This window comes from Biomphalaria glabrata, chromosome 1, assembly GCF_947242115.1.
Source record: "Biomphalaria glabrata chromosome 1, xgBioGlab47.1, whole genome shotgun sequence".
In the NCBI taxonomy this organism is placed as follows: Eukaryota; Metazoa; Mollusca; class Gastropoda; family Planorbidae; genus Biomphalaria; species Biomphalaria glabrata.
Window position 1 is genome coordinate 58,166,692 of NC_074711.1, and position 27,471 is coordinate 58,194,162.

Sequence of the window (27,471 nt, forward strand, 5' to 3'; positions counted from 1 at the left end):
GTTAACCAGTTCTTGGGGATATTTCCTAATATTGTGCAATAAAGCGAAATTCGAAGAGATGTGCAATTAAACGGGTTATCCTGGCCTAGACTCCGCCTACAGAGACATCAGGCATTGGAGCGGCTCTCGTGTTTGTTTTGTAACGGTGATTTTGAAAAGAAAACACATTTTGCTTTTGTTATGTACAGAATGAATAACTTCTAAGGCAACTGGTCAAAGTAGTATTACTTGTTGACATGGCTTCAGTGACCTTGCTGTGTTAACAATGAATGAATATTTGCATAATAAGTAAAGCTCTGCCATTCTTTGTATTAGTTAAAAAATTACAAGGTGATCAAATAATCAGCAGTAGTGCCCCCAACAAACAATTGAGCTTTAAGAGTAGGACTTGTGTCGGTGAAGAAATTTTGAGAGATTGATTGAGGTGTGTGATTGATTGAGTGAGGTAAGTGATTGAGTAATGTGAATGATTGATTCAAGTGAAAGATTGATTGAGCCAGGAGAGTGATTGAGTCAGGTGAGTGACTGAGGGAGGTGTGTGATTGAGTCAGGTGTGTGATTGAGGTGATGGAGTACAGGATTTGTTGCTTAAATGTCACTGTAACTCAAAACTCCCCCGCACTGTTGATGTTTATTAAATTGCCTCTTCCAGCCATGACATATATTTGAGGCAGTAATACAATTAGAATGACAGGACACTGCGGCCACCTTCCGTTTATCGACGTCTTTAATTACCTTCTCTCTCTCTATCGGGTGAAGGTTGAATGTTATCTAAAAAAACAGGAAGATTGCCATTCTACGTGTTTTACAGGGTTTTACTTGGGTTTACTGGGTTTCCATACGTTTTTTTTTCTTAATATAGGATTTATCACTATAAGAGCACTGTGAGCATTTAAAACTGCTCCAATTCACCTTACGTTATACTTCCTATCGCCACTGTTCTTGTCCAGACATATAAAGGAACATACAGGATCAACAAATCCATTTCATGAGACCGAGAAAACTCTTCTGTAGCAATCAAACCCCCCCTCCCACATAGTTTAGGGTTTTCAATCTAGTCTAATGTTGTCTAGTTTAACAAAGCTATTCTCCCTAATTCAGAATATTTTCCCCCTTTATCTCCCTTGTATTGTGACTCTTTCTCTCTACCTCGAGTTATCTCTCTTTGTTTCGTCTCTCTCTATACCAGTGATGAGCAAACGTTTTCATGAGCGGACCAAAAACTTTAAGGAAAACGTCTGGCGGGCCAAAATATATTTGTTCTATTTACAAAGTACAGAAATTTAGTATTATCTGTAATGATAAGGCAATGATGTAATGGTGTGCCTTGATAATTTTCGTTATAATTTGGTTCAAATTGGGACGTAGGTATTGATGAGCAAGTCTAAATCTATTTAAACACAGGGACTCTTTTTGATATAAAAAAATTAAACAAAAGAGAAATACAAACAACGCAAAAGTCTGGCTTTTTTTTCCCTTTCCCTGGTCAACGATACAGTCTGACGGAGTCAGGAACCAAAGAGTTTTGACAACGTTCTGTTCTGACCTGCTTTGTGAAAACTTGAAGTAGTTTTGATGGAGCGGATTGCGGTTGTCTCCTATATTTTTTTTCCACTTGTGTCATCTTTGTTGAAAAAAGTTCATTCAAACTTGACAGGATTGTGCGTGTGTGTTTTTTTACTGTCTAAGGGCAGTTTGGACCAACAAGTTATTTGCATATGTCTGCAGATGTTGTACCGTAGCAGAATAAAAAATTTGCTAAAATGTTCTTTTGTAATTTAAAGCTGTTCAGTTTGTACACGAAAAACAATCGCTGTGTAACATATATATTTCATTATTTAAAAAAAAATGCTAACAGATAAATGCAATGTGTATATCGTACCGATTTCCTGAGCATACAATTTTACAATTGGGATACTTGATTTCAACAAGCCGTTTGGAACTCATATATCGAGACATTTAAAAATAATTTTTAGAGAAGATTATTAGATTAAAGCTGAATGAACCCTAGATGAGAGTATAGTTTCACTAGCTTACAATCCACATAATGGCATACTGAAAATACTATCTACATCTTTTTCAATAGCACTGGAAGTCTTGAATGTCAAATTTGCCATCGAATCGACCTCAGTGATCTAGATCTCCAAAATTCCTAAACGGACCTTCTTTCTCAACAGTCAGTGAATTTATCTGGTGAAATAAGACAAGTCTTTTTTTTTTGCTAGCTTTTGGCAAATAGAAGTTGTTGAAAACCTTTACGGTGACTCCAGGTATAGAGTCCAATGGAATTGTTCCCTTACATCTTCAAATAATCATTGACATCAAGAAACAATAACACCGGACAAAGATTTATTTTGCTTGAGCCAATCAACTGACGCACACAGTAGTAGTCCAAAAAGTCGGTCTCCAAACTATTTCAACTCTTTTTAGAAACTTGTGTAGATTACAAAAAATGTGACAGGCCGGTTTAAATCTTCTTGCGGGCCGTAGTTTACCCTTCACCGCTCCAACTTTCTGAAACAAACATCTAAACGTCACTTTCCTCTCACTACATGGGATAGACAATAAGTAGGACATACAAGAATTATTTTTTTTTGTGTGGTTTATTCATATTATACTTTCACTTACAAGACAAGACAAACATTTATATAATATATACACACAATTATCTAGTACATAAACAAAAGGGCTTCAAAACAAGGTGTCGAAGACTTCTGAGGGCGCAGTCCAACACATTAAGTAACTACCCAAGAACACATAGAAATACCTCCTAATACAAGCCAAACATTATTTTTATGTATATAATTACATTAAGTCAAATACATTTCCAATGAGAAAACCACTACGGTAATACTAAAAATATACCTATATGTATCCCACAAACTACCTTTTCCATTCACATACAAGTATATAAACACTGACATACATATGTATATAGCCCCAAGCAAACTTATATATTCACCACTATACAAACCCATGACTTTCCCTTGACCATATCATCCTTTACGTTCCCTCAAAGCTCTCTAGTTGAAAGTCTACAATTTGTCTAAACATAATGTCAAGGTCATCAGGAAGGAACATTTTATTCTCCACAACAATTCTCAGTCTAGTATTCCAATTAAGTTTCCAATACTCTGCCAAGATAATGAGATTAAAATTCCCAAGAGCTTTATTACGTAATTTGGGAACCTTGTTTAAAAGGATCGCCAGATTTACATCCACATCTTAGTCACAATTAGTATCTAACAGACTTGTAACTGTATTTTTAACAATAGAAAACAACGGACAATCTAAAAACAAATGTTTCTCTTCCACTTCCACTGACATGTTACATAGTTTACATTAACAACAGATTTCTAAAGTATTAAACTTCTTGCGCCTAATAGGTGCCATGCACAAAATGAGCCTATAGGTTATTTCCCTAGCCTTGGACGCAATGTGCTTATAATGAAGATTTATAAAGGAATCCCTAAACTCTGTTATACCTCTTTCCTTTCCCCATTTGATTCTGAGACCCAAGTTCTCCTTTAGTGTGCACCTTGGCGACGTGTAAATTTCCTTGAACTTATTATATACTAAATGTTCATTTTTTAAAAGGGTTCGTGAAACCGACCAATAAATGGGTGAACAAGTGCACCAAAATAATGTGGGGGTATCATTCCGAATTGTAAGTAATCGCCCCAATCTGATTCCATAATAATACACTGCTAATGGAAACTTTATAGGATTTCTAAGTATCTAAATAAATCAACTATAATAGAGCCGGAAGAGAATTCAGCAAAATTATTGAATAAAATATAATTGATATTAAATTAGTTTTATTAAAAGTTTTATTGTATTTTTTATCCCTTTAATAAAAAAAAATCTATTGTTAAGAGAATTAACCGGAGAAAAAAAATCCTCAAATAGGGTTAATTAATTATTCCACGGGAGTTCACTATTTCAATAAACGATGACTGTCTCTATAAAATCATTACTGCTGTTTAAATATCTTCTTGAAATTCGATTTAAAAAACAAAACACACACACACAAAAGGTTTATAGCATTGGAAACGTTTTTTTTTTTGGTTTAATGAATTTTCTTTTTAAGGATAATTGAACACTGGAACGTATGGGTCAAATAGAAAGCTTTCGATAATTTTGTCATGACTACATAATTGATATATTAATTGTTGAATGACACGACTGTACAAGTTTGAATTTTTCGTGAAAGTTTGTCACGTGTGGCTTTTATTCTTCATTTAAGACATTTTAGTTCAAAATGCGTAGGAAATTAAGGTCAATATTTGATGGGACCTCCAGTAGAATACTAACACCTTCAACATATTCGAACATGAAAGCCACCACAACGTTCATTTACTTGACCACATCATTTCTTTTGGGGCTCATGTTTTAAGCAAAATACTCATCTCATCTTTGTCTGTGTTCCTTCGTCTGGGGCATACAACAAAAACCAGCTTCTTGGAGGCGTCTCGATTCTGTGCAAGTCTTTCCAAGTGTCACCACGTCTTGCCTGTCTGGGATCTGCTTCCTAATCTCGCCATGTATTTCTTGGCAGTCCCCTTTTCTTCTTGCCTTGGGGGTTCTACGTGAGCGCTTGTGATGGATGCAGCGATGGGTTTGGCCTATCCATCCCCAGCGTCTCTGAAGGATAATTTCTACAATTAAAAATAATGATACAAGCACCTCTTAATTATTTAAGACCCCCTTAAAACTGATGAACCATACAGTTAAAAAGTGTTATTTTGTGATATTATAAAAATAATTTCTACTAAGTTAACCAAAGGCGTGTTCTACATTTCAGTCACATTAGTATGATGTCCAAACATCACTGCACTGACCACGATGGATGACATCCGAACAGAAGTGGTCACAGGCAAGTACACAGATGATGAAAACAGCGATGCTCTTTCCGAGTACCAAGGGATTATATTGTGGCCCAGAAGGTCAGTTACCATCAGATTTAGTTATCGAGAATGATATCTCATGTCTGGGCGTCGTGTAGATGATAGGTCGGTGGGGGTGTGATTGAGTACTATCATTTACCCGAGGGGAAATTGTACAATTTGTCATTAAATTTAATATTTATTTACATTCTTTCGAGACTAATCAAATGTAAACACAAAGTGACCACTTTCAGACCTTGCGAACTCTAGTGCAGATGATGTCAAGGTCAGTTCTATCTCTGGCTAACAATAAAAGAGGATGCATGTTGTCAGCACAACTCATGTCAGGTACCCATCATAGTTGGGGGGACTCTGGGGATTCCTAAAAATCTCGAAATTCAAAATCCAATGCTTCACCAAGATTCGAACCCGAAACCTATTGGTTCGGTCTCAATCACTTTCACACTCAGCTTTAACACTTTCAATCCCTCCCCACCCCCATCCCGTAACAAAATGTCATTATTGAGTCCTGAACACAAATTAGAACATGTATTTAAATATATCAGTTCACCAAATTCTAGCTTTCGGAGTCGGGATGAGGTTCAGTAGAGTTGAGGGTTTACTTTCTAATTTGTTTAACCTGATTTAGGTTATTGTCTTCCTTATTCTGCAATAGTTTCACTCAATGTAGCGCTTGGTTCTAAATAGCGAAAACAAAACAGGATTACGTCATGTCTTGATATAGACGACGACTAGAGTCACATGTCAGCAACATTAAATGACGTATACACATTGTTGCTCAAAATGATAACACAAATGTCATCGTCAATGTCATTGCCAACGTAAATGTCAAAATGAAATGTCAATATCAATGCCAGGAACAATGTCAGTACCAACGCCAATGTCAATGTCTATATAAATGGCATTGTCAATACCAATGTCAATGACTATGTCAATGACAATATTAATGTCAATATGTCAAGACCAATGTCGATGCCAGCGTCTGTCAATATCAATGTCAGTCCCGATGTCAATGTCAATATTAATCTTAATATCAATGCTCGTGCCAATATTAATGCCAATGTCAATATGAATGTCAATGTCAATATTATTGCCAATGACAATAGCACAGTGCTCATTCCACCCAGAGAGACCGGTCTCATTATGTTTTCTTATAATTTTGTATCGCAGAGCAAGTTGTCCTGACATTTACAGACAGAATAATATTTTTCTCTCCCCCCCCCCTCCACATCATTGATTGCGGTGTTGTGTTGTCGCCCTTATGCCGTGTGCTTCATTACGCACGTGTGTGTGTTTACCTGACCCCGAACCTAGTCAACAGTTTCATATCGACTTAGCAGTTTAATTCTCTAATGGCAAAGTAGCATTGGCTTGTTTTAAAGTACATACAAGAGTGTACACTAAAGGGACATGAGAACGTTAGAGACTATATTTGAGCAGTTCACAAGATATTATTGTTCTCCCCTTACATGTGACGTCATGATGAGGAGTTCCAGTGGTAAAGCGCTTATGGCGTATACCAGATTTGTAGATTTTATTTGTTCAAATTTTAAGACTTTTCTAAATCTATTAGAAGGAATGCTTGACTTTTTTGTTTTCGGTGAAAGTTAACAAGGTCATTGTACTGTCCACGTGTTATCCTTGGTGTCTGTTTGTCACATACAAAAGTGAAGTTTACAGGACATGAGGATTGGGCTACAAGATATTAAAGATATAAGATGTGTTCATAGTGCCAGATTTAGACTTGAAAGGGCCCTAAGATCTTTGAGATATGGGGGTCCTTTTAAAGCCCTTCATAAATCAAGATATATATCAGTGCTAATTATTTCTATAAAGGGGTGGGGCGGCACTAAGCTATAGCTTGTGTTGTGGGTGTGGGGGGCCCTAAGCTATGGCTTGTGTTGGGGGGGGGTGCCCTAAGCTATAGCTTGTGTTGGGGGGTGCCCCTAAGCTATGGCTTGTGTTATGTAGGCCCCTAAGATTTGGCTTGTTTTTTTTTTTTGGGGGGGGGCGGCCCTAAGCTAAAGCTTGTGTTGGGGGGTGCCCCTAAGCTATAGCTTGTGTTAGGTGGGCCCCTAAGATCCTAAGATTTGGCTTGTATGGGGGGGGGGGGCGAACATAAGCTATAGGTTGTGTTGGGGGAGAATCCTAATCTATGACTTATGTGTGTTTCCTATATGTAAATCCAGCACTTATATGATTTTCTGCGTTCTCATGTTCATGATGAGGTGTGGCAAAGAGGGGGGGGGGGGGAGGTTCATGTAGCTAGTGCTTTATCTGCAATGAACTGCGCAGTGGTTTCCAGGTCAGTTCTCCATACTATATTTCATCTCAAGGGGCTGTTTGGGGCCAGAGTCTTGTTCGGGCCACTACTTAAGGGGACATACGAGTCGGAAAGAAGGAAAAAAAAAAGTTCTCCATTTAGACTAAATATTTTATATTATCTTAAGAGTACTTAATTAAAAAATTGAAAAAATATAGTTTTTGACTTTATAACTTTACTGGTTGTCATGGAAACAATCCAAGATGGCCGCCAAACAAACTATAATTAAAAGCTTATAACTCAAAAAATACTTAAGATAAATTAATAATTTTTACACACAAATGTCATACATGACAAGTATTAAAAACGCATGAAGGGAAATATTGTTATCTTTTATTGTCTTTTTTTAATGATTTTTTTTAGTGTTGCAACCTTGAAAAGTACATAAATATTTCATAATTCTAAATATTGAAACGCTAAAACAAAAAAAACTACTTCAAATATCAAAAAGTTTCTGCATGCGTTTGTAGATATCTATGTACAGAATAAGTATGCCAAATATGAAGTATGTAGCTCAAGTAGTTTCAGAGCCTTAGAGTTTGGCAGATAGAGATATAATACAAAAAACAAAAAAAGAAGAAAATGAAAAAAAAAAAAAAAATTCAATTACACAAATTTTGTCTGGAAAATACTAGATAACATGCATGTAATTTATAGGTTAGTATAATAAGTATCTGAAAACATAATAAAAAAAGCTATATTTAGTAAAGGGCATATTCTAAATTTCATATAAATATAGCAACTAATTGGGAAAATAAAACGTAACTTGTACGCAATTGTATTACAGAGTAGTATTTCAAACAAAAATCCAACTTACGCAAATATCAAAAAGTTTTTGCATGCATATGTAGATATATATGTACAAAATAATTATGCCAAATATCAAATAAGTTCCAAAAGTAGTTTCAGAGCCTTAGCGTTTGGCAGATAGAGATATATACAAAAATACAAAAAAAGAAAAATAAAAAAAAAAAAAAAAAAAAATTCAATTATAAAAATTTATTCAGAAAATCACTGAATAGCAAATATATGTTATTTACAATTTAGTATAGTAGCTTTTAAAAATAGCTATTTAGTATATTCCATCCAGATTACATTATAAAATAATATATTATATACCGGGTATAACATTTAGCAACCATAAAGAAAAAAAAACTTGATAAGAATGTAGGATGTACAGGTGTGCAATCTAAAAACCCAAACAATTTGCAACAATAAATATTAAATATTAAAGAAAAGAGCTTGCTTGAAGTTTACAGAAGATTAAAATGAACAAAAATGTCATATATATAACAATGTCAAATAAGAAAAAAGCGCTAAACTCAAAATCTGAAACTCATGATGACTGTTCAGTAGTTCTGTTATATCTCTACTATTCATCTAGGGAGTTCTTTATATAGCTTAAATATATATAATTATCATTTTAGAAAAAACTTGCTAACATTTTCTCTTGAATTAAGGTATCAGAATATATTTGAAAAAGTTTGTTGATCTATATTATTTACATAAACATAATCAGATGGTGTTGTTTAAATTTTGCTACAAATTAGTTATTACATTTTTGTTTCAAATAATTAAAACAGCAGCTAAACTGTCAATATGCTCTAACAATAATGAATAATAACAAAAAAAAATTATATAATACAAAAAAATATTGACAGTAGTATTGCTAATGAGCACCAGCACCATATACATTCCCATCTTTGGCCAATTCCTCTCTGACTTTTTCAAACCGAGTTAAAGAAACAGTCTTTCTTCTTTTTCTATAATCCTCTTGGCTAGTAGTGTCAGACTGAATAATTCTTTTATCATTGACCTTTTTAAAATTATTTAATGTTACATAAGAAACATCAATATGCATCTTATTCATCACGTTAATTAATTCATTGGCGCCAGCATTAAATAATGACACAGCTCTAGCAACACTGCCTTTCACTCTGCCAAGTCCCATGAAACTTGTTTTAGGACATCTCGCCCAAATCATAGTATTAAGGCTTTCGTTGTTGTTTTGAGTACCACCATGAGCCATTCGTTGAAGCAAGGACTCATCTGACATTCTTCGATAAATTGGAATTAGCTTGTGAGCCACCTCTAGAGACAAAAACGTTGATGCCTTATGATTAGAGTGGCTGTCAGGGTCTTGTCCCAAGACTCCCAACGAAACAGCTTGTTGGTACCAGCACCAACTATTTTCTCCTAATGGACATTGTCGATGATGGTGTTCAGTATCTGTAGACATGGAGTGGTATAATCCTGCCCAAACAGCATTCCTCATTTTGGACACATCTGGAATATTGTCTATTATAGCACCACGATAAAAATTTTGCAAACTGTCACTTTTTTTTCTGTTAACCTGCCAACTCCTCTGCCACCAAGATGGCTTTCTTTGGCAAGTTTTCGAAGCGCTGTCCCCATACGTTTATGGGCATGATTGATACAGTCAAGTTTAGTAACAGCTTTATCAGCATATGGCTTAGACTCAAGCACAGCTTTAAAAGCAGAAGAATCTCCATCACTCAGCATCTCCACATATCTAAAATTATATTTTGCCACAGAACGATTCCACAGAATTACAGCACTGTCCTGTTCCATAGACTTGCTGGATTTGTGGTGATTAGTACAGCAATCATGCTGTTCTTTCCAAACTGCGAGGTCAGTTGCGTTCATGCTCTCAGCTTTCTGTCTGTGGCATGCATGGCAGTACTTAGATCTAATATCGAAGTCGACAACAAGACCTGTTAGTAAATCGATGCAGACACCTACACCATAAAGCGATGTAAAGCCTCGCTTTTGCCAGGTCCTATCATAACTGACTGAAATGCAGCTTTGAAAGACATGATCGGCATTTTCTAGTGACACTTTCAAAGCAAAGAGATTTGTTTCGCTAGTTCCTACATTCAGCGTACGGAACATTCTTGTGTTTACTGTCCTATGACGTGTGACACATTTCTACATATCGCATAAGGGTTTAAAGCCAGCTCCGGCCCTAATCAGCATAGGAAGTGATCCCCAAACTATGGTCCTCAGGCAGCATTCATCCCGTAAGGTTGTGTTATCCGTACCCTCGAAACAAGTGCCCACAGTTCACAATGACGTCAAATGATTTTAATTCCATTTTTTTTTTGGTGTGGGGGGGGGGGGAGGAGGCAATTATGTGACCCGCAGTAATTGTATCAAATATGAATATGCTCACGATTAAAAACAAGTCACCGCTGAATTTGGAGCGTATGAAGAATTTTTATATATCTTCATTTTTATCCATTATTCTAAGGTTCAGTCTGGCATTAGTGAAAATTGGGCATTACATATGTTCACGATGAGTGCCACTAGGATCAAAAGAAGTGGGTTGGATATATTTGATTAAAGCTTGAGGAATTCTAAATATAAACAATGCCTTGACATCCTAAATCATCAATGATGTTTGCATATAATCTTTCCTACGGGCAAAGTGTAAAAAATAGAAACAAACAAAATCTAAAAATATTTCTCTAAAAAATGTCAATATTGGGTGAAAGGGAGTGAACCTACTATTGTCCCAGTATCTCTCAATATTGGTAGGTTCATGTCCCCTTTTCTAGATAATGCAATTTGGAATGTAGCAATTGATTATCTAATTGGTTAACTGTTTTTTATTTTGATTCATGTGTTGTCTTAGACAATTTATAATTGTGTAAGGTTTCAACTTGATACGAGAATGGGAAATGGGGGAAAAAGAAATTTAAAAATTCACCCAGACAGACGGAGTTTTGTGATTTCAGATAGAAGAAATGAACAAAACTGCAAATATACTCCGATTTCTGGTAACAACGTATAAACTCCAAGACAAACGTTTGTTTCGCCTTACTTCCCTTGAATGGTCTTTAAAAAAAATACACAGAAAACTTGATTTAGTTTTTTTTAAAGATTCCCAACTATTAGAATTTCGTAACAACTCTTCAATACAATGCTGAGATAGCAAACGTGACCTAGATTTGTTTCCAGACGTCAAAATAGAGAGGATGAAAATGACAAAAGAAGCAATAATGAAATCGAGACCTTTTAGTGACTAGAAATAGGTGGACACGTTGAAATGTTATCTTTTTCTTTAAATGTTCAGACTAGAAGCATTGACGTCACAGTCATGAATAGGTTTGTTCAAGTTTTGATTTACAGGCCTACAAGTTTTGATTTACAGGCTTTAGGGCCCCTAAGATTTGGCTTGATTTTACACGCCTTGAAATTTATAGGCCTTCACGTTTTGATATACAGGGTTTCAAATTTTGATTTACAGGCCTTTCCTGATTTACAGGCCTTCACGTTTTGCTTTACAAGCCTTTAAGTTCTGATTTACAGGCCTTCACGTATTGATTTACAGGCCTTTAAGTCCTGATTTACAGAAACACAGTCACATAGACACTGTGATAGAAAGACACAGTGACAGAAATATACAGTGAAAGAAACACACAGTGACAGAAACATACAGTGACAGAAACATACAGTGACAGAAACACACAGTGACAGAAACATACAGTGACAGAAACACACAGTGACAGAAACATACAGTGACAGAAACACACAGTGACAGAAACACACAGTGACAGAAACATACAGTGACAGAAACACACAGTGACAGAAACATACAGTGACAGAAACACACAGTGACAGAAACATACAGTGACAGAAACACACAGTGACAGAAACATACAGTGACAGAAACACACAGTGACAGAAACATACAGTGACAGAAACATACAGTGACAGAAACATACAGTGACAGAAACATACAGTGACAGAAACATACAGTGACAGAAACGCACAATCACAGAGACACAGTGACAGAAACACACAGTGACAGAAACACACAATCACAGAGACACAGTGACAGAAACACACAATCATAGAGACACAGTGACAGAAACACACAGTGAAAGAAACACACAATCACAGAGACACAGTGACAGAAACACACAATCACAGAGACACAGTGACAGAAACACACAGTGAAAGAAACACACAATCACAGAGACACAGTGACAGAAACACACAGTGACAGAAACACACAATCACAGAGACACAGTGACAGAAACACACAATCACAGAGACACAGTGACAGAAACACACAGTGAAAGAAACACACAGTGACAGAAACATACAGTGACAGAAACACACAGTGACAGAGACACACAATCACAGAGACACAGTGAAAGAAACACACAGTGAAAGAAACACACAGTGACAGAAACATACAGTGACAGAAACACACAGTGACAGAAACACACAATCACAGAGACACAGTGAAAGAAACACACAGTGAAAGAAACACACAGTGACAGAAACATACAGTGACAGAAACACACAGTGACAGAGACACACAATCACAGAGACACTGTGACAGAAACACACAGTGACAGAAACACACAATCACAGAGACACAGTGAAAGAAACACACAGTGAAAGAAACACACAGTGACAGAAACATACAGTGACAGAAACACAGTGACAGAGACACACAATCACAGAGACACAGTGACAGAAACACACAATTAAAGAAACACACAGTGACAGAAACATACAGTGACAGAGACACACAATCACAGAGACACAGTGACAAAACACACAGTGACAGAGACACGGTGACAGAAAGACACAGGGACAGAAAGACATGTGGCAGTTAAATAGTGACAGAAACGCAGTCACGCTAACAGAAAAACACAGTCACAGTGACACAATGTTGATAGACAGAGAAATGAAAAACAAAACGTGTAGTGACAAGGACACAAGTAGCCTACAGTCACAGAGACACAAGTAGCCTACAGTCACACAGACACAAGTAGCCTACAGTCACACAGACACAAGTAGCATACAGTCACAGAGACACAAGTAGCATACAGTCACACAGATACAAGTAGCCTACAGTCACACAGACACAAGTAGCATACAGTCACACAGACACAAGTAGCATACAGTCACAGAGACACAAGTAGCATACAGTCACAGAGACACAAGTAGCCTACAGTCACAGAGACACAAGTAGCATACAGTCACACAGACACAAGTAGCCTACAGTCACAGAGACACGAGTAGCATACAGTCACAGAGACACAAGTAGCCTACAGTCACAGAGACACAAGTAGCCTACACTCTTTTACACAAACCTACATCTTATATTACTAAAAGAACTTCTTTAAGCAAAATACAATTCAGGATCACATCGGAGCTATTAGTTATAACATTATAAGCTTCTAGTGTAATTCTTTGCAAACGACATACTCAGTTTGGGATCAGGCTCTGGCAGAATGTAGCAATGTGTGCCGCCAACTTCCTAATGTCGCCGGCTTCTGATTTTTCCTCAGAGTTGAGTCCTGAAGCCTTTTCCGCTGTTGGATGTAGCTGCAAGGCAGCAGAGACTTCAGAGTGGGGTAGCCAGCCTTGGCTAATGAATCCCTCCTGTCCGAAGTTTACTGGTTTAGGCGCCTGTCCTCTATCTTCGCCCCTTCTGAAAACAATTACGCGGACCCAATATTTGAGCCACACGTGAAAGATCAAGAAATACACGAGAAACTGCTCTTTGCGAAAAAAATTAGAGTGATAATTAATTTAAGGCTATTTAATGAATTACTATTTAATGTGTAAAGACTACTTCATAGAACAACAAAGTCCTATAAGAAACATAATATCCGTAGCAACGAATGATCAAACATACAAAGATTTAAAACATTTCCACTGTGTTTGGTGATTCCAGTAATAAATATTAATTGTTATTTTAAGTGGTTTATATTTGAATTTATATCCATAAAAAAGATAGATCTCTCTAACTTAAAATGCAGCTTTAAATTACTTTTCACTCTTCGACTCATTAATGTTAGAATTTAGTGTGTTTTTTTAATGCAAAAATGCAACAAAAGCTAAGCAGGGGGTCTACTGAAAACCAGAAAAGATGGCAAGGGGTCTACGAGACAAAAAAGTTTGGGAACCACTGCCCTAGATAGATAGATAGATTTTCGAATAGATCGAATTGTTTTGTAAGGGGCCAATCTCTCATTCAAAGCCTCAACAAAATAAAACTTTTCCCTTAAAAAAAAAAAGAAAAAAACTTTTCCCTTTGGTTAAGTGTTCTGGCTTCTATAAATTGGACTCAGGGGCGGACTGGGTATCATAATTGGCTCTGGCATCACCGTACGTTTCGGCCCACAATTTGATTGCATATGATATGTATACAACTGAACACGTCTATGCATACGCCTCTTTAATATAACTTCTGTCACTAATCTTTTCAATTACATTGCATTCAGCTCTGTCTCTCTGTTAGTTGTTGTTTTTTTGTACACTAATCTAATTTATTTTTCACTCGAGGGTTTTATACATTCAGTACCTTTTTAATAACCGAAATCTTTATTAATTATCCATATATAGTGTACAATGTGGAAGTAATTGTCTATTATTCTACGACGTTAAATCTAACAAGCTTACATTAAATAAAAAATAAACCTGAAGTTTGTTTGGTTATTTACGTAGTCTGTACCCCCCCCCTCCAGTAAACCACGCATATACAGACACACGTGTGGACAAATGCACACAAACTCACATAGACACACACACACACAGATAAAGACGGCTTCTACTTGGTACTGTGGGGGCTATCACTTTCCATCTGCCGTTGACGATTTTTGTGATACAGCCACATAAGTTCTGAATGCGGACACACCCACGCAGACACACACACACACACAGACACATGGGTCATCCTAGACCAGGGCTCAATATCTTATAGAAGTAGAAATCTCTGCCAGTCGATTCCCCATTTCCGAGTTGTTTGGATCCTCCCTGGCCCGCATCTCTTGTTAGAATCTTGGACATTCAATACGCCGGCTGGGGACATGGACATTGGCCAAGTAGTAAAAAGAAAAAAAAACTAAAATGGGGGGGGGGGGGCGGAACTGGTGAGTTGAATGTTTGCCACTACTCAATTCACAGTAGACTACTACTTATTACGTATGTAAGACTTGGGATCAGATCCTAGACTTCCAACGTATCGTGTTCTTAGAATTTATTTCATTTCCTTACAAGATGAAGATACAAACACACACACACACACATGTGCGCATACCCCTTCCCCCCAGTTCTCTTTGCACATCTCTTGTATCACCTGCTTCTCACTCAGTCCATATCACCTGCTTCTCACTCAGTCCATATCACCTGCTTCTCACTCAGTCCATATCACCTGCTTCTCACTCAGTCCATATCACCTGCTTCTCACTCAGTCCATATCAGCCTCTTTTTTTTTTTAAATCCAATTCATTTTTTCAAGGATGTTTTTCTGTTTCCGGTTCCGTTCTGGTTAATTCTTAGCTTTCAAAATCTCGTGTGTGTGCTCGCGTGTGTGTGTGTCTCTCTCTCTCTCAGATCATTTCGTTTCTTTCTTCTTTGTTTAGCTTTATGTATCTCCCATTTCCGGTCCAACTTTCCAATTTTTTACTTTGTCATACTACAGACGGCACGAAAAAGTTTTTTGGTGGTCCTCGGTTGAAGGGGAGGGGAAAGGTGTTCTTCAAAGATCTTTTCCTAATAGGAACACTATGAGTGAGATCTGGACACGAGTGTTAGGAACACTATGAGTGAGATCTGGACACGAGTGTTAGGAACACTATGAGTGAGATCTGGACACAAGTGTTAGGAACACTATGAGTGAGATCTGGACACAAGTGTTAGGAACACTATGAGTGAGATCTGGACACAAGTGTTAGGAACACTATGAGTGAGATCTGGACACAAGTGTTAGGAACACTATGAGTGAGATCTGGACACAAGTGTTAGGAACACTATGAGTGAGATCTGGACACAAGTGTTAGGAACACTATGAGTGAGATCTGGACACAAGTGTTAGGAACACTATGAGTGAGATCTGGACACAAGTGTTAGGAACACTATGAGTGAGATCTGGACACAAGTGTTAGGAACACTATGAGTGAGATCTGGACACAAGTGTTAGGAACACTATGAGTGAGATCTGGACACAAGTGTTAGGAACACTATGAGTGAGATCTGGACACAAGTGTTAGGAACACTATGAGTGAGATCTGGACACGAGTGTTAGGAACACGGAAACCCGAAATTTACTAATTGGGGGGGGGGGGGAAGTTACCAGGGAGGGACAAAAATGTTGAAAGTCGCTGCTGAATATGATTGATAGATTGATAGATCAAAGATCAAGAATTACCACATTTGACCTCAGTATTACTACTATCAGGGCCGGCCGTAGGTATAGAAAAAAATAGGCAGCCGAGTAGGTCCTCCAATGGGCGGGGGCCTCGCACAAAACACTGTATGACTTTTATTCTTTGAGAAAACTTGTTTCCAATGTTATTGCTGGATTACAGTAACCAGACATGGTTTAAAATAAATGGCGTCACTTTTTTTATTTTTCTATTTCGTATGGGAATTTAATTTCAGAAGCGAGATTTTGAGGGTTTTTTTTTTTTTTTATTAAATCTATTTTTATTTTCGGCCCCCGAAAGAAGAAAAGCCGCTTTTAGTTTTGTGTTGGGAGAAATAGTAGAAGGAATATAGTAAGGAGTGGTGCAAGAGATGGAATAAAAGGTGCAAGAGATGGTGGAATAAAAGGTGCAAGAGATGGTGGAATAAAAGGTGCAAGAGATGGTGGAATAAAAGGTGCAAGAGATGGTGGAATAAAAGGTGCAAGAGATGGTGGAATAAAAGGTGCAAGAGATGGTGGAATAAAAGGTGTAAGAGATGGTGGAATAAAAGGTGGAAGAGATGATGGAATAAAAAGTGCAAGAGATGGTGGAATAAAAGGTGGAAGAGAAAGTGGAATAAAAGGTGGAAGAGATGGTTGAATAAAAAGTGAAAGGGATGATGGAATAAAAGGTGGAAGAGATGGTTGAATAAAAGGTGGAAGGGATGATGGAATAAAAGGTGCAAGAGATGGTGGAATAAAAGGTGGAAGAGAAAGTGGAATAAAAGGTGGAAGAGATGATGGAATAAAAGGTGAAAGGGATGGTGGAATAAAAGGTGGAAGAGATGATGGAATAAAAGGTGGAAGAGATGGTGGAATAAAAGGTGGAAGAGATGGTGGAATAAAAGGTGGAAGAGAAGGTGGAATAAAAGGTGGAAGGGATGATGGAATAAAAGGTAAGAGATGGTGGAGGTGTCATAGGGTTGATTTAAAGTCATATATAATTTTTAGAATAAGCAATATTCGGTTACCCTGTGTCTCATACATGGCAATGGAGATCATTTTTGCTTTCAAAGAAGTCTGTTCAAGTTTTACTTAATGTCGGCTTTATTTAACTAATACGGCTACAACAATTGAGTTGGACTACCTGTCAGGAGCGACTAGTAACTACTATGTATCAACAATATATAATGTCACTTTGATTGCTATATTGTCCCTTCAGGCTATAGTGTCCTTTCAGGCTATAGTGTCCCATCAGGCTATAGTGTCCCTTCACACTATAGTGTCCCTTCAGGCTATAATGTCCCTTAAGGCTATATTGTCCCTTAAGGCTATATTGTCCCTTCAGGCTATATTGTCCCTTCCGGCTATATTGTCCCTTCAGGCTATAGTGTCCCATCAGGCTATAGTGTCCCTTCAGGCTATATTGTCCCTTCAGGCTATAATGTCCCTTCAGGCTATATTGTCCCTTCAGGCTATAATGTCCCTTCAGGCTATAGTGTCCCTTCAGGCTATATTGTCCCTTCAGGCTATAATGTCCCTTCAGGCTATATTGTCCCTTCAGGCTATAATGTCCCTTCAGGCTATATTGTCCCTTCAGGCTATAGTGTCCCTTCAGGCTATATTGTCCCTTCAGGCTATAATGTCCCTTCAGGCTATAGTGTCCCTTCAGGCTAATGTCCCTTCAGGCTAATGTCCCTTCAGGCTAATGTCCCTTCAGGCTAATGTCCCTTCAGGCTATAATGTCCCTTCAGGCTATAATGTCCCTTCAGGCTATAGTGTACCTTCAGGCTATAATGTCCCTTAAGGCTAGAGTGTCCCTTCAGGCTATATTGTCCCTTCAGGCTATAATTTCCCTTCAGACTATATTGTCCCTTCAGGCTATAATTTCCCTTCAGACTATAGTGTCCCTCCCTTCGATAAATAATGTCCTTTTGGTCTTTTACATCCCTTTTGTCTACTGTGTCATCCAGATCTACAATGACATTTCAAACAATAACGTATTTTGGTCCTTGTAGTTCCAATGAAGTTTGGTCTTCTCTGCGATTGAAATAGTTTAAATGTAATGTCTTTTGTCATCAAGTTATTTTGACATTTGTCACGTAATATAACCGGAGGTCAGTTTGCAAACCTAGGTGCAACAACATGCCAGGAAAGTGCCGCGTCTCAATGTCCATGCATAAACCTTAACAAATATTCTTTCCTTGTATCTTTGAGAAAACAAATTCTTGCCAAAGTTCGAATAGCGAGCCAGCACAAATAAAAGAAAAAAAGAAAAAAAAAGAGAGGCTTGCATTTAAAAGCTTTCCATTGATTTGCTCTGATGCAAAGGGATAATTATTTTTAAAGCCGCGAAACATCTTCAGATCACTTAGCCATTCGGTAGTTTAAAAAAGAAAGGACATTTCTTGATTTGTTTCACATTCTGCTGGCATAAAGAGCAGAAGACATATCCCTGAGATGTTCCTTTAGTTGTTCTCTAGCGCTGTGTCACGATATCAAGAGATATCTCTTCATGCTGACTTTGATCTCACTCACCCAGTACATATGGTTTGTAGCGCACAGGGAAGAGGGCTGTCATCCATTCCTTAAACCCTTCCACTTTTTATTCCATCATCTGTCCCACTTTTTATACCATCATCTGTTCCACTTTTATACCATCATCTGTTTTTCATTTTATACCATCATCTGTTCCCTTTTTTAATACCATCATCTGTTCCACTTTTATACCATCATGTGTTCCACTATCCCTTACTACATTCCTTCCACACTATTTCTCCCAACACACAAAACTAAAAGCGGCTTTTCTTCTTTCGGGGCTGAAGATAAAAATGATTTTAAAAAAGACAAAATCTCGATTCTAAAATAAAATTGTCTTACTGAACATTCAACAAGAAAAATTCCGTATCATCTGAGTTGTGTATTGAATTTATCGGTCACTTTGATATGTTGAACTAAAATATTAAATATATTAAATCTTAAAGCGAAATAAATCAAAATGTCATGATATTCGCATTTTTCCAGTTATAAAATAAACATTTATAAAAAAAACTTATAAGATTGGGAATTTATTGGTGATAAAAATGGAATTCAGTGTATCAGAAAGTCTCATCATTCCTAACATAATAATACCATGGTGTTTAAAAAAAATAAAGACACACACACACACAGACACAAACACTGATACAAACTCGAGCAACATTTAAAAAAAACATTAGCTAATGTCGTAAGAGTCTCTGTATTAAATTGGTACAATTTTAATTTTAATTGATTTTTATTTGAAGAAATAGCGACATAAGTCTTTCAATATCAGTATATTAGAACTTTATAGTACATACCGATATGTCAAGTTAATAGTCTGTCAATCTTCACCATTGAGAACTTAGAGAATGTGACGTCTTGTAGACAAGTTGCCAACTACTAGCCAGGAATACCATTGACTTGGTAGTTTTACTCTCTTGTCAATATGCAAGGCACTAGCAACACCTGGGTACCCGTTAGACGCAATGATCTCCTCACTTGAAGGAACACAAGTCATACAATATTAACGTAGTGATATTTATTTCTTATTGCAGATCTTACTTATACAGAATCTCCTTTCACTTTTTGATGCCACTTTATGTGATTTTTCTACTCGGCTTCAGCAGTCCGTTTTGGATGAAAAGGCTTCAGGTACTACTGAATCTTAATGATTATTCATTTCTGGTAATTAAATAATGAATTTTAGTAGCCAGAATAAGTGTTGTAACACTATATTTGTCTTTTATAATTGAGTTATATTAATGTCGACAGTGTATTTAAGAAACTAACGAGGTGAATAGACAGTTAGGTAGAGTATTACTAATCACGCAGACTTTTTTCTTTAAAAGTGTTACGTATTTTGCTCTATTAATTTATATTTTTGTTTGGTTGGGAGCGATTAGCCCTAATTCTGATTTTATAGTCTACCTTTTTAAAAATAATTACTGCTGTTATAAATTATGTGTAATTTGACTTTGCTTTGGGATAAAGGGATGTGTGTTGGTATACTCTCAAATCTAATACTCGATATTGTATTCATTCTAAAAAACAATATAGTATTTATGATGTCCTAATATCTGTTGGAACAGGTGGACAAGCACAGAGGGTACTACAACAAAGTGGACAAAGTGGACGTTAGCATTGGACTTTGGCGAGTTTGTGAGGGGTCAGACTTTTCAAACATCATGGACTGCACGTCTCTGCCCGACTCCACTTCTTGTAAGTAGAGGTCACTCGTAGGCCACATAGATCTATATCTCTGTTAGGCCACACAGATCTACATCCCATTTAGGCTACACAGATCCACATCCCAGTTAGGCTACACAGATCTACATCCCAGTTAGGCTACACAGATCTACATCCCAGTTAGGCTACACAGATCCACATCCCAGTTAGGCTACACAGATCTACATCCCAGTTAGGCTACACAGATCTACATCCCAGTTAGGCTACACAGATCTACATCCCAGTTAGGCTACACAGATCCACATCCCAGTTAGGCTACACAGATCTACATCCCAGTTAGGCTACACAGATCTACATCCCAGTTAGGTTACACAGATCTACATCCCAGTTAGGCTACACAGATCCACATCCCAGTTAGGCTACACAGATCTACATCCCAGTTAGGCTACACAGATCTACATCCCAGTTAGGCTACACAGATCTACATCCCAGTTAGGCTACACAGATCTACATCCCAGTTAGGCTACACAGATCTACATCCCAGTTAGGCTACACAGATCCACATCCCAGTTAGGCTACACAGATCTACATCCCAGTTAGGCTACACAGATCTACATCCCAGTTAGGCTACACAGATCTACATCCCAGTTAGGCTACACAGATCCACATCCCAGTTAGGCTACACAGATCTACATCCCAGTTAGGCTACACAGATCTACATCCCAGTTAGGCTACACAGATCTACATCCCAGTTAGGCTACACAGATCTACATCCCAGTTAGGCTACATAGATCTACATCCCAGTTAGGCTACACAGATCTACATCCCAGTTAGGCTACACAGATCTACATCCCAGTTAGGCTACACAGATCTACATCCCAGTTAGGCTACACAGATCTACATCCCAGTTAGGCTACACAGATCTACATCCCAGTTAGGCTACACAGATCTACATCCCAGTTAGGCTACATAGATCTACATCCCAGTTAGGCTACATAGATCTACATCCCAGTTAGGCTACACAGATCTACATCCCAGTTAGGCTACACAGATCCACATCCCAGTTAGGCTACACAGATCCACATCCCAGTTAGGCTACACAGATCTACATCCCAGTTAGGCTACACAGATCTACATCCCAGTTAGGCTACACAGATCTACATGATACTACATCCCATTTAGGCTACACAGATCCACATCCCAGTTAGGCTACACAGATCTACATCCCAGTTAGGCTACACAGATCTACATGATACTACATCCCATTTAGGCTACACAGATCTACATCCCAGTTAGGCTACACAGATCTACATGATACTACATCCCATTTAGGCTACACAGATCCACATCCCAGTTAGGCTACACAGATCCACATCCCAGTTAGGCTACACAGATCTACATGATACTACATCCCATTTAGGCTACACAGATCCACATCCCAGTTAGGCTACACAGATCCACATTCCAGTTAGGCTACACAGATCTACATCCCAGTTAGGCTACATAGATCTACATGATACTACATCCCAGTTAGGCTACACATATCTACATCCCAGTTAGGCTACACAGATCTACATCCCAGTTAGGCTACATAGATCTACATCCCAGTTAGGCTACACATATCTACATCCCAGTTAGGCTACACAGATCTACATCCCAGTTAGGCTACACAGATCTACATCCCAGTTAGGCTACACAGATCTACATCCCAGTTAGGCTACACAGATCTACATCCCAGTTAGGCTACACAGATCCACATCCCAGTTAGGCTACACATATCTACATCCCAGTTAGGCTACACAGATCTACATCCCAGTTAGGCTACACATATCTACATCCCAGTTAGGCTACACATATCTACATCCCAGTTAGGCTACACAGATCTACATCCCAGTTAGGCTACACAGATCTACATCCCAGTTAGGCTACACAGATCTACATCCCAGTTAGGCTACATAGATCTACATCCCAGTTAGGCTACATAGATCTACATCCCAGTTAGGCTACATATATCTACATCCCAGTTAGGCTACACATATCTACATCCCAGTTAGGCTACACAGATCTACATCCCAGTTAGGCTACACAGATCTACATCCCAGTTAGGCTACACAGATCTACATCCCAGTTAGGCTACACAGATCTACATGATACTACATCCCATTTAGGCTACACAGATCCACATCCCAGTTAGGCTACACAGATCCACATCCCAGTTAGGCTACACAGATCTACATCCCAGTTAGGCTACATAGATCTACATGATACTACATCCCAGTTCGGCTACACATATCTACATCCCAGTTAGGCTACACAGATCTACATCCCAGTTAGGCTACATAGATCTACATCCCAGTTAGGCTACACAAATCTACATCCCAGTTAGGCTACACAGATCTACATCCCAGTTAGGCTACATAGATCTACATCCCAGTTAGGCTACACAGATCTACATCCCAGTTAGGCTACACAAATCTACATCCGAGTTAGGCTACACAGATCCACATCCCAGTTAGGCTACACATATTTACATCCCAGTTAGGCTACACAGATCTACATCCCAGTTAGGCTACACATATCTACATCCCAGTTAGGCTACACATATCTACATCCCAGTTAGGCTACACAGATCTACATCCCAGTTAGGCTACACATATCTACATCCCAGTTAGGCTACACAGATCTACATCCCAGTTAGGCTACATAGATCTACATCCCAGTTAGGCTACATAGATCTACATCCCAGTTAGGCTACATATATCTACATCCCAGTTAGGCTACACATATCTACATCCCAGTTAGGCTACACAGATCTACATCCCAGTTAGGCTACACAGATCTACATCCCAGTTAGGCTACACAGATCTACATCCCAGTTAGGCTACACAGATCTACATCCCAGTTAGGCTACACAGATCTACATCCAAGTTAGGCTACACAGATCTACATCCCAGTTAGGCTACACAGATCTACATCCCAGTTAGGCTACACAGATCTACATGATACTACATCCCATTTAGGCTACACAGATCTACATCCCATTTAGGCTACACAGATCTACATCCCAGTTAGGCTACACAGATCTACATCCCAGTTAGGCTACACAGATCTACATCCCAGTTAGGCTACACATATCTACATCCCAGTTAGGCTACACAGATCTACATCCCAGTTAGGCTACACAGATCTACATCCCAGTTAGGCTACACAGATCTACATCCCAATTAGGCTACACAGATCCACATTCCAGTTAGGCTACACATATCTACATCCCAGTTAGGCTACACATATCTACATCCCAGTTAGGCTACACAGATCTACATCCCAGTTAGGCTACACATATCTACATCCCAGTTAGGCTACACAGATCTACATCCCAATTAGGCTACACAGATCTACATCCCAGTTAGGCTACACAGATCTACATCCCAGTTAGGCTACACAGATCTACATCCCAGTTAGGCTATACAGATCTACATCCCAGTTAGTCTACATAGATCTACATCCCAGTTAGGCTACATAGATCTACATCCCAGTTAGGCTACATAGATCTACATCCCAGTTAGGCTACACAGATCTACATCCCAGTTAGGCTACACAGATCTACATCCCAGTTAGGCTACACAGATCTACATCCCAGTTAGTCTACATAGATCTACATCCCTGTGACAGGTGGGGAAATGTGACGTGTGTTTGGCACGTTTTATGTCTAGGGGATGATTATTTTTAATGCTATCACACCCCCACTTATCAGCATATGAATCGGGAGCAGACACGCAACGAGACAAAGCAATGAAAGGTAGATACAAAAGTTAAAATAAAGGATATTTATTTACATAAATATACATATAATAATAAAAAGGGGGAGGGTTTGCATCTATCTCTAGTATATTCTATGTTTAATCATCACTCTTGCACATAATAAGAGAGTATGTCACTTTGTCCTCTGACTTAGCTGGTTGTCCTGTTGATGTCACAGCTGGCTGTGTCCTGGCTTGAGGTTCTGCAGCTGGAGGTGGCGCTCTAGCGGATAGAGGGACGCCGGCGATATAGTTCTTGTGGAGTCTCAGTCCCAAGTTCTAGTATCTGTAGTGGGCACAGTATGGCGGGTGGCCGGATACCGTGGGCACAAGGTTACTGCGGGCAGAGCTGATCTGCCGTGGGCAGCGTAGTTGACAGGATATGTCCAGTGAGTTGCAGAGGGTCGGCGTAGCTATGACGTCTCACACAGATCTGGTCTATAGGGACGTCGCACCTAATAGCTTGACAGGTGGGCTGTCGAATAGGCGGGCAATGCCGATAGCGCCAAGTAGTAGAGTTGAGTAGATCTCAGTGGGCAAGTGCAGCGCTGAATAGCACTAAGCACAACTGCAGGTAAATAGATCGTTGATCCAATAACTAGGCAATATGTGATTCTTGATAGCGACTAGGTAAGTGCAGCGCTGATTAGCACTAAGCACCTAGATAGGCCAGTAGGCAAATAGGCAGATAAGTAATCCGATAAATAGGCAGACACCTGAGGGAGGCTGCGGATAAATAAAGACAAGTTAGGACATGTCTCTCATGCATCTTATCGATGCCCTCGACTGAGGTGCATTCGTCAGATTGGTAAAATTGCTTTAGAGCATAAAGGGGAGATGATTTGGAAAATAGATGGCTGATAGTAGCAATATAAAAATGTACATAAGAGGGAAAGTAATAATATAAAAATGTACATGGAAGGGGAAATAATAATCTCAAATAAACACAACAGGTGGATAGAGAAAGAAGGGGGGGGGGTGAATGGGCGGTGGTCATCGACCGAGACGCTTTGTTTGCATATGACCGTGGGCCGAGAACAATGGAGCGAGCTTGAATGGTGTGGGCGCGACTCTCCTCAGATTGAAATGACTACAGGGGAGATAATTCAATACACAAGGAAAAGGGGGGGGGATAATTTATATTTCTTCACTAGACGCAGTATCAGTGCGCTAGTAAAATTATCAAGGCGTTTAACCGAGATACAGGAAATAAAATAAGATGTGCAAATATATACATGGTTGCATCAACGATCAATTGAGCAACGTAGCATTAATAGATTAATGCAGTCCATAATTAAATATATAGGACATGTTTATGTTTTCTACTTACGCCAGTGAGAAATACACAATGCACTAATTAAATATAAATGAACTAAGCAAAATACACATGATAAAAATCCAATTGAAATATACACAGAGTAATTAAGATGGAACTTGTGATTAAGTTCGGCTTACCACCAGGTATTCCTCTAGGAGAAAGAATAAGTGATATAGTCCAGACTCGATAGCTCAGCTCGAATGAGAAAGAGAGGGTCTGACTTTATTTAATCTACTTATATATGCCTGGGAAATGTGGGCGGACACAGGAAACGTCCTAGGCTAAGAATTAGCTTACACGTGGGTGAAGTCCGACAAGCGACGCACCTTGGTGTATCACGCGGTATGTTGACCCGTGTGATCTCTTAGATCAAAGAGAGACGTGAGAGAAGGGGGGGGGGAGAAGGATTAGCTTGCATTCAAACCAAGGTGGGGTCAACCGCGACCGTCCTTCAGACATCCGGCGGGCAAGACAAAAGAGATTGTGTGTCTACCTTTCCCCGATCAAGGGCAGATAAATGAAAGGACGCGCCTTAGCTATCTCCAAGGTGGTCAACTAAGTCTAGCCTGGAGCGGAAAGGTGTGGCGGGTGAATAATTTAGGGGTAGGATGGGGAAATAATTAAAATAAAATAAATAAATAATGAAAAATAATAATTAATGCTGTGATAATTTAGAGTGACTCTGACAGCGAGTTTTTGACTTGTCACATACGCCGCCGCCAAGATGGATCTATCGCAGAAAGATCCATAAAGTGCGAGCAGACTGATGTCACTCTAACTTTAAGATCAGTTGTTATCACAGCATTAGAAAAAAAAATCTGGAAAAATAAAGGGGTAGCCATGCCAGGAGGAGAGTCTGTCCAAGTTTGTCCGTGGTCTACTTCCCGTCCCTGAGTACGGAGTCACCTGGGTGAAACCTTTGAGGTTGCTTGGGAGAGTAGATTGGGCGATTGGGCGAGTAATAATTCCTTCCTGGGGCGCATTGGGGAGGGTGATTGGGGCTTAGGCGGGGTGCCCAAGGCACGTGTGCTCGTTGGGGCTTACCTCCGAAGCCGCTGTGAGGCGCTTTTTCATGAGAGTAAGTAGTCAGCTTACCTCGGTATCGTCTGACACGATCAATGTCAGGGGAGAGTGGCCTGATAAAGAATGTGGAGTTCTGCCTGAGAACGTCCCCATGAGTGCGATAATTTGGCTTACATCGTGGCTTCCTGACATGGTCAATGCCAGGGGAAGGTCGATATTGAATGGTGGCTGAGGAGCCATGGTGAGAAGTGTTTTCACGAGCGCGAGGGTTCGGCTTATCTCGTGACTTCCTGACACTATCAATGCCAGAGGGAGGTTGATTTGGAATGGTGGCTGAGGAGCCATAGGGAGAAGTGTTTTCACGGGCGCGAGGGTTCGTCTTACCTCGGGGCATTCTGACACTGTCAATGTCAGAGGAATGTTGCTTAATTTTGGCTGAGTAGCCTGGGTCAAGTAGACCCTCACGAGCGCGGGTATACGACTTAACTCGTGACTTCCTAGCAGAGTCAATGCCAGGGCAAAGCGGTTTGAGCTTCGCTGATGAGTCGGGACTAGGCGTGTTAGCGAGGCGACCAGGGCTTCCAACCAGCTGGTTGCTGCCACGTTTCTGCTTCGTCGATCTACCGACGGGCAGAGAGAAGTATGGCTTATGGACTACTCCAAGAGGGACATATTTGGAGCCTAGAATGAAATCATACACTGGCGTGTCCATGACGGCGGCG

The 27,471-nt window shown here is 39.1% G+C and overlaps 1 protein-coding gene across 1 annotated transcript in view; it reads left to right on the top strand.

Moving 5' to 3' along the window:
- The window catches only part of LOC106068526 (uncharacterized), a 141,336-nt gene that overhangs the window by 98,238 nt on the left and 15,627 nt on the right, over positions 1-27,471 (top strand). The window contains exons 2-4 of the mRNA XM_056004343.1: positions 4,805-4,946; positions 19,978-20,074; positions 20,512-20,641. Coding sequence (XP_055860318.1) covers positions 4,846-4,946; positions 19,978-20,074; positions 20,512-20,641 — 328 coding nt within the window. The 5' untranslated portion in view covers positions 4,805-4,845. The remainder of the gene's footprint in view (positions 1-4,804; positions 4,947-19,977; positions 20,075-20,511; positions 20,642-27,471) is intronic.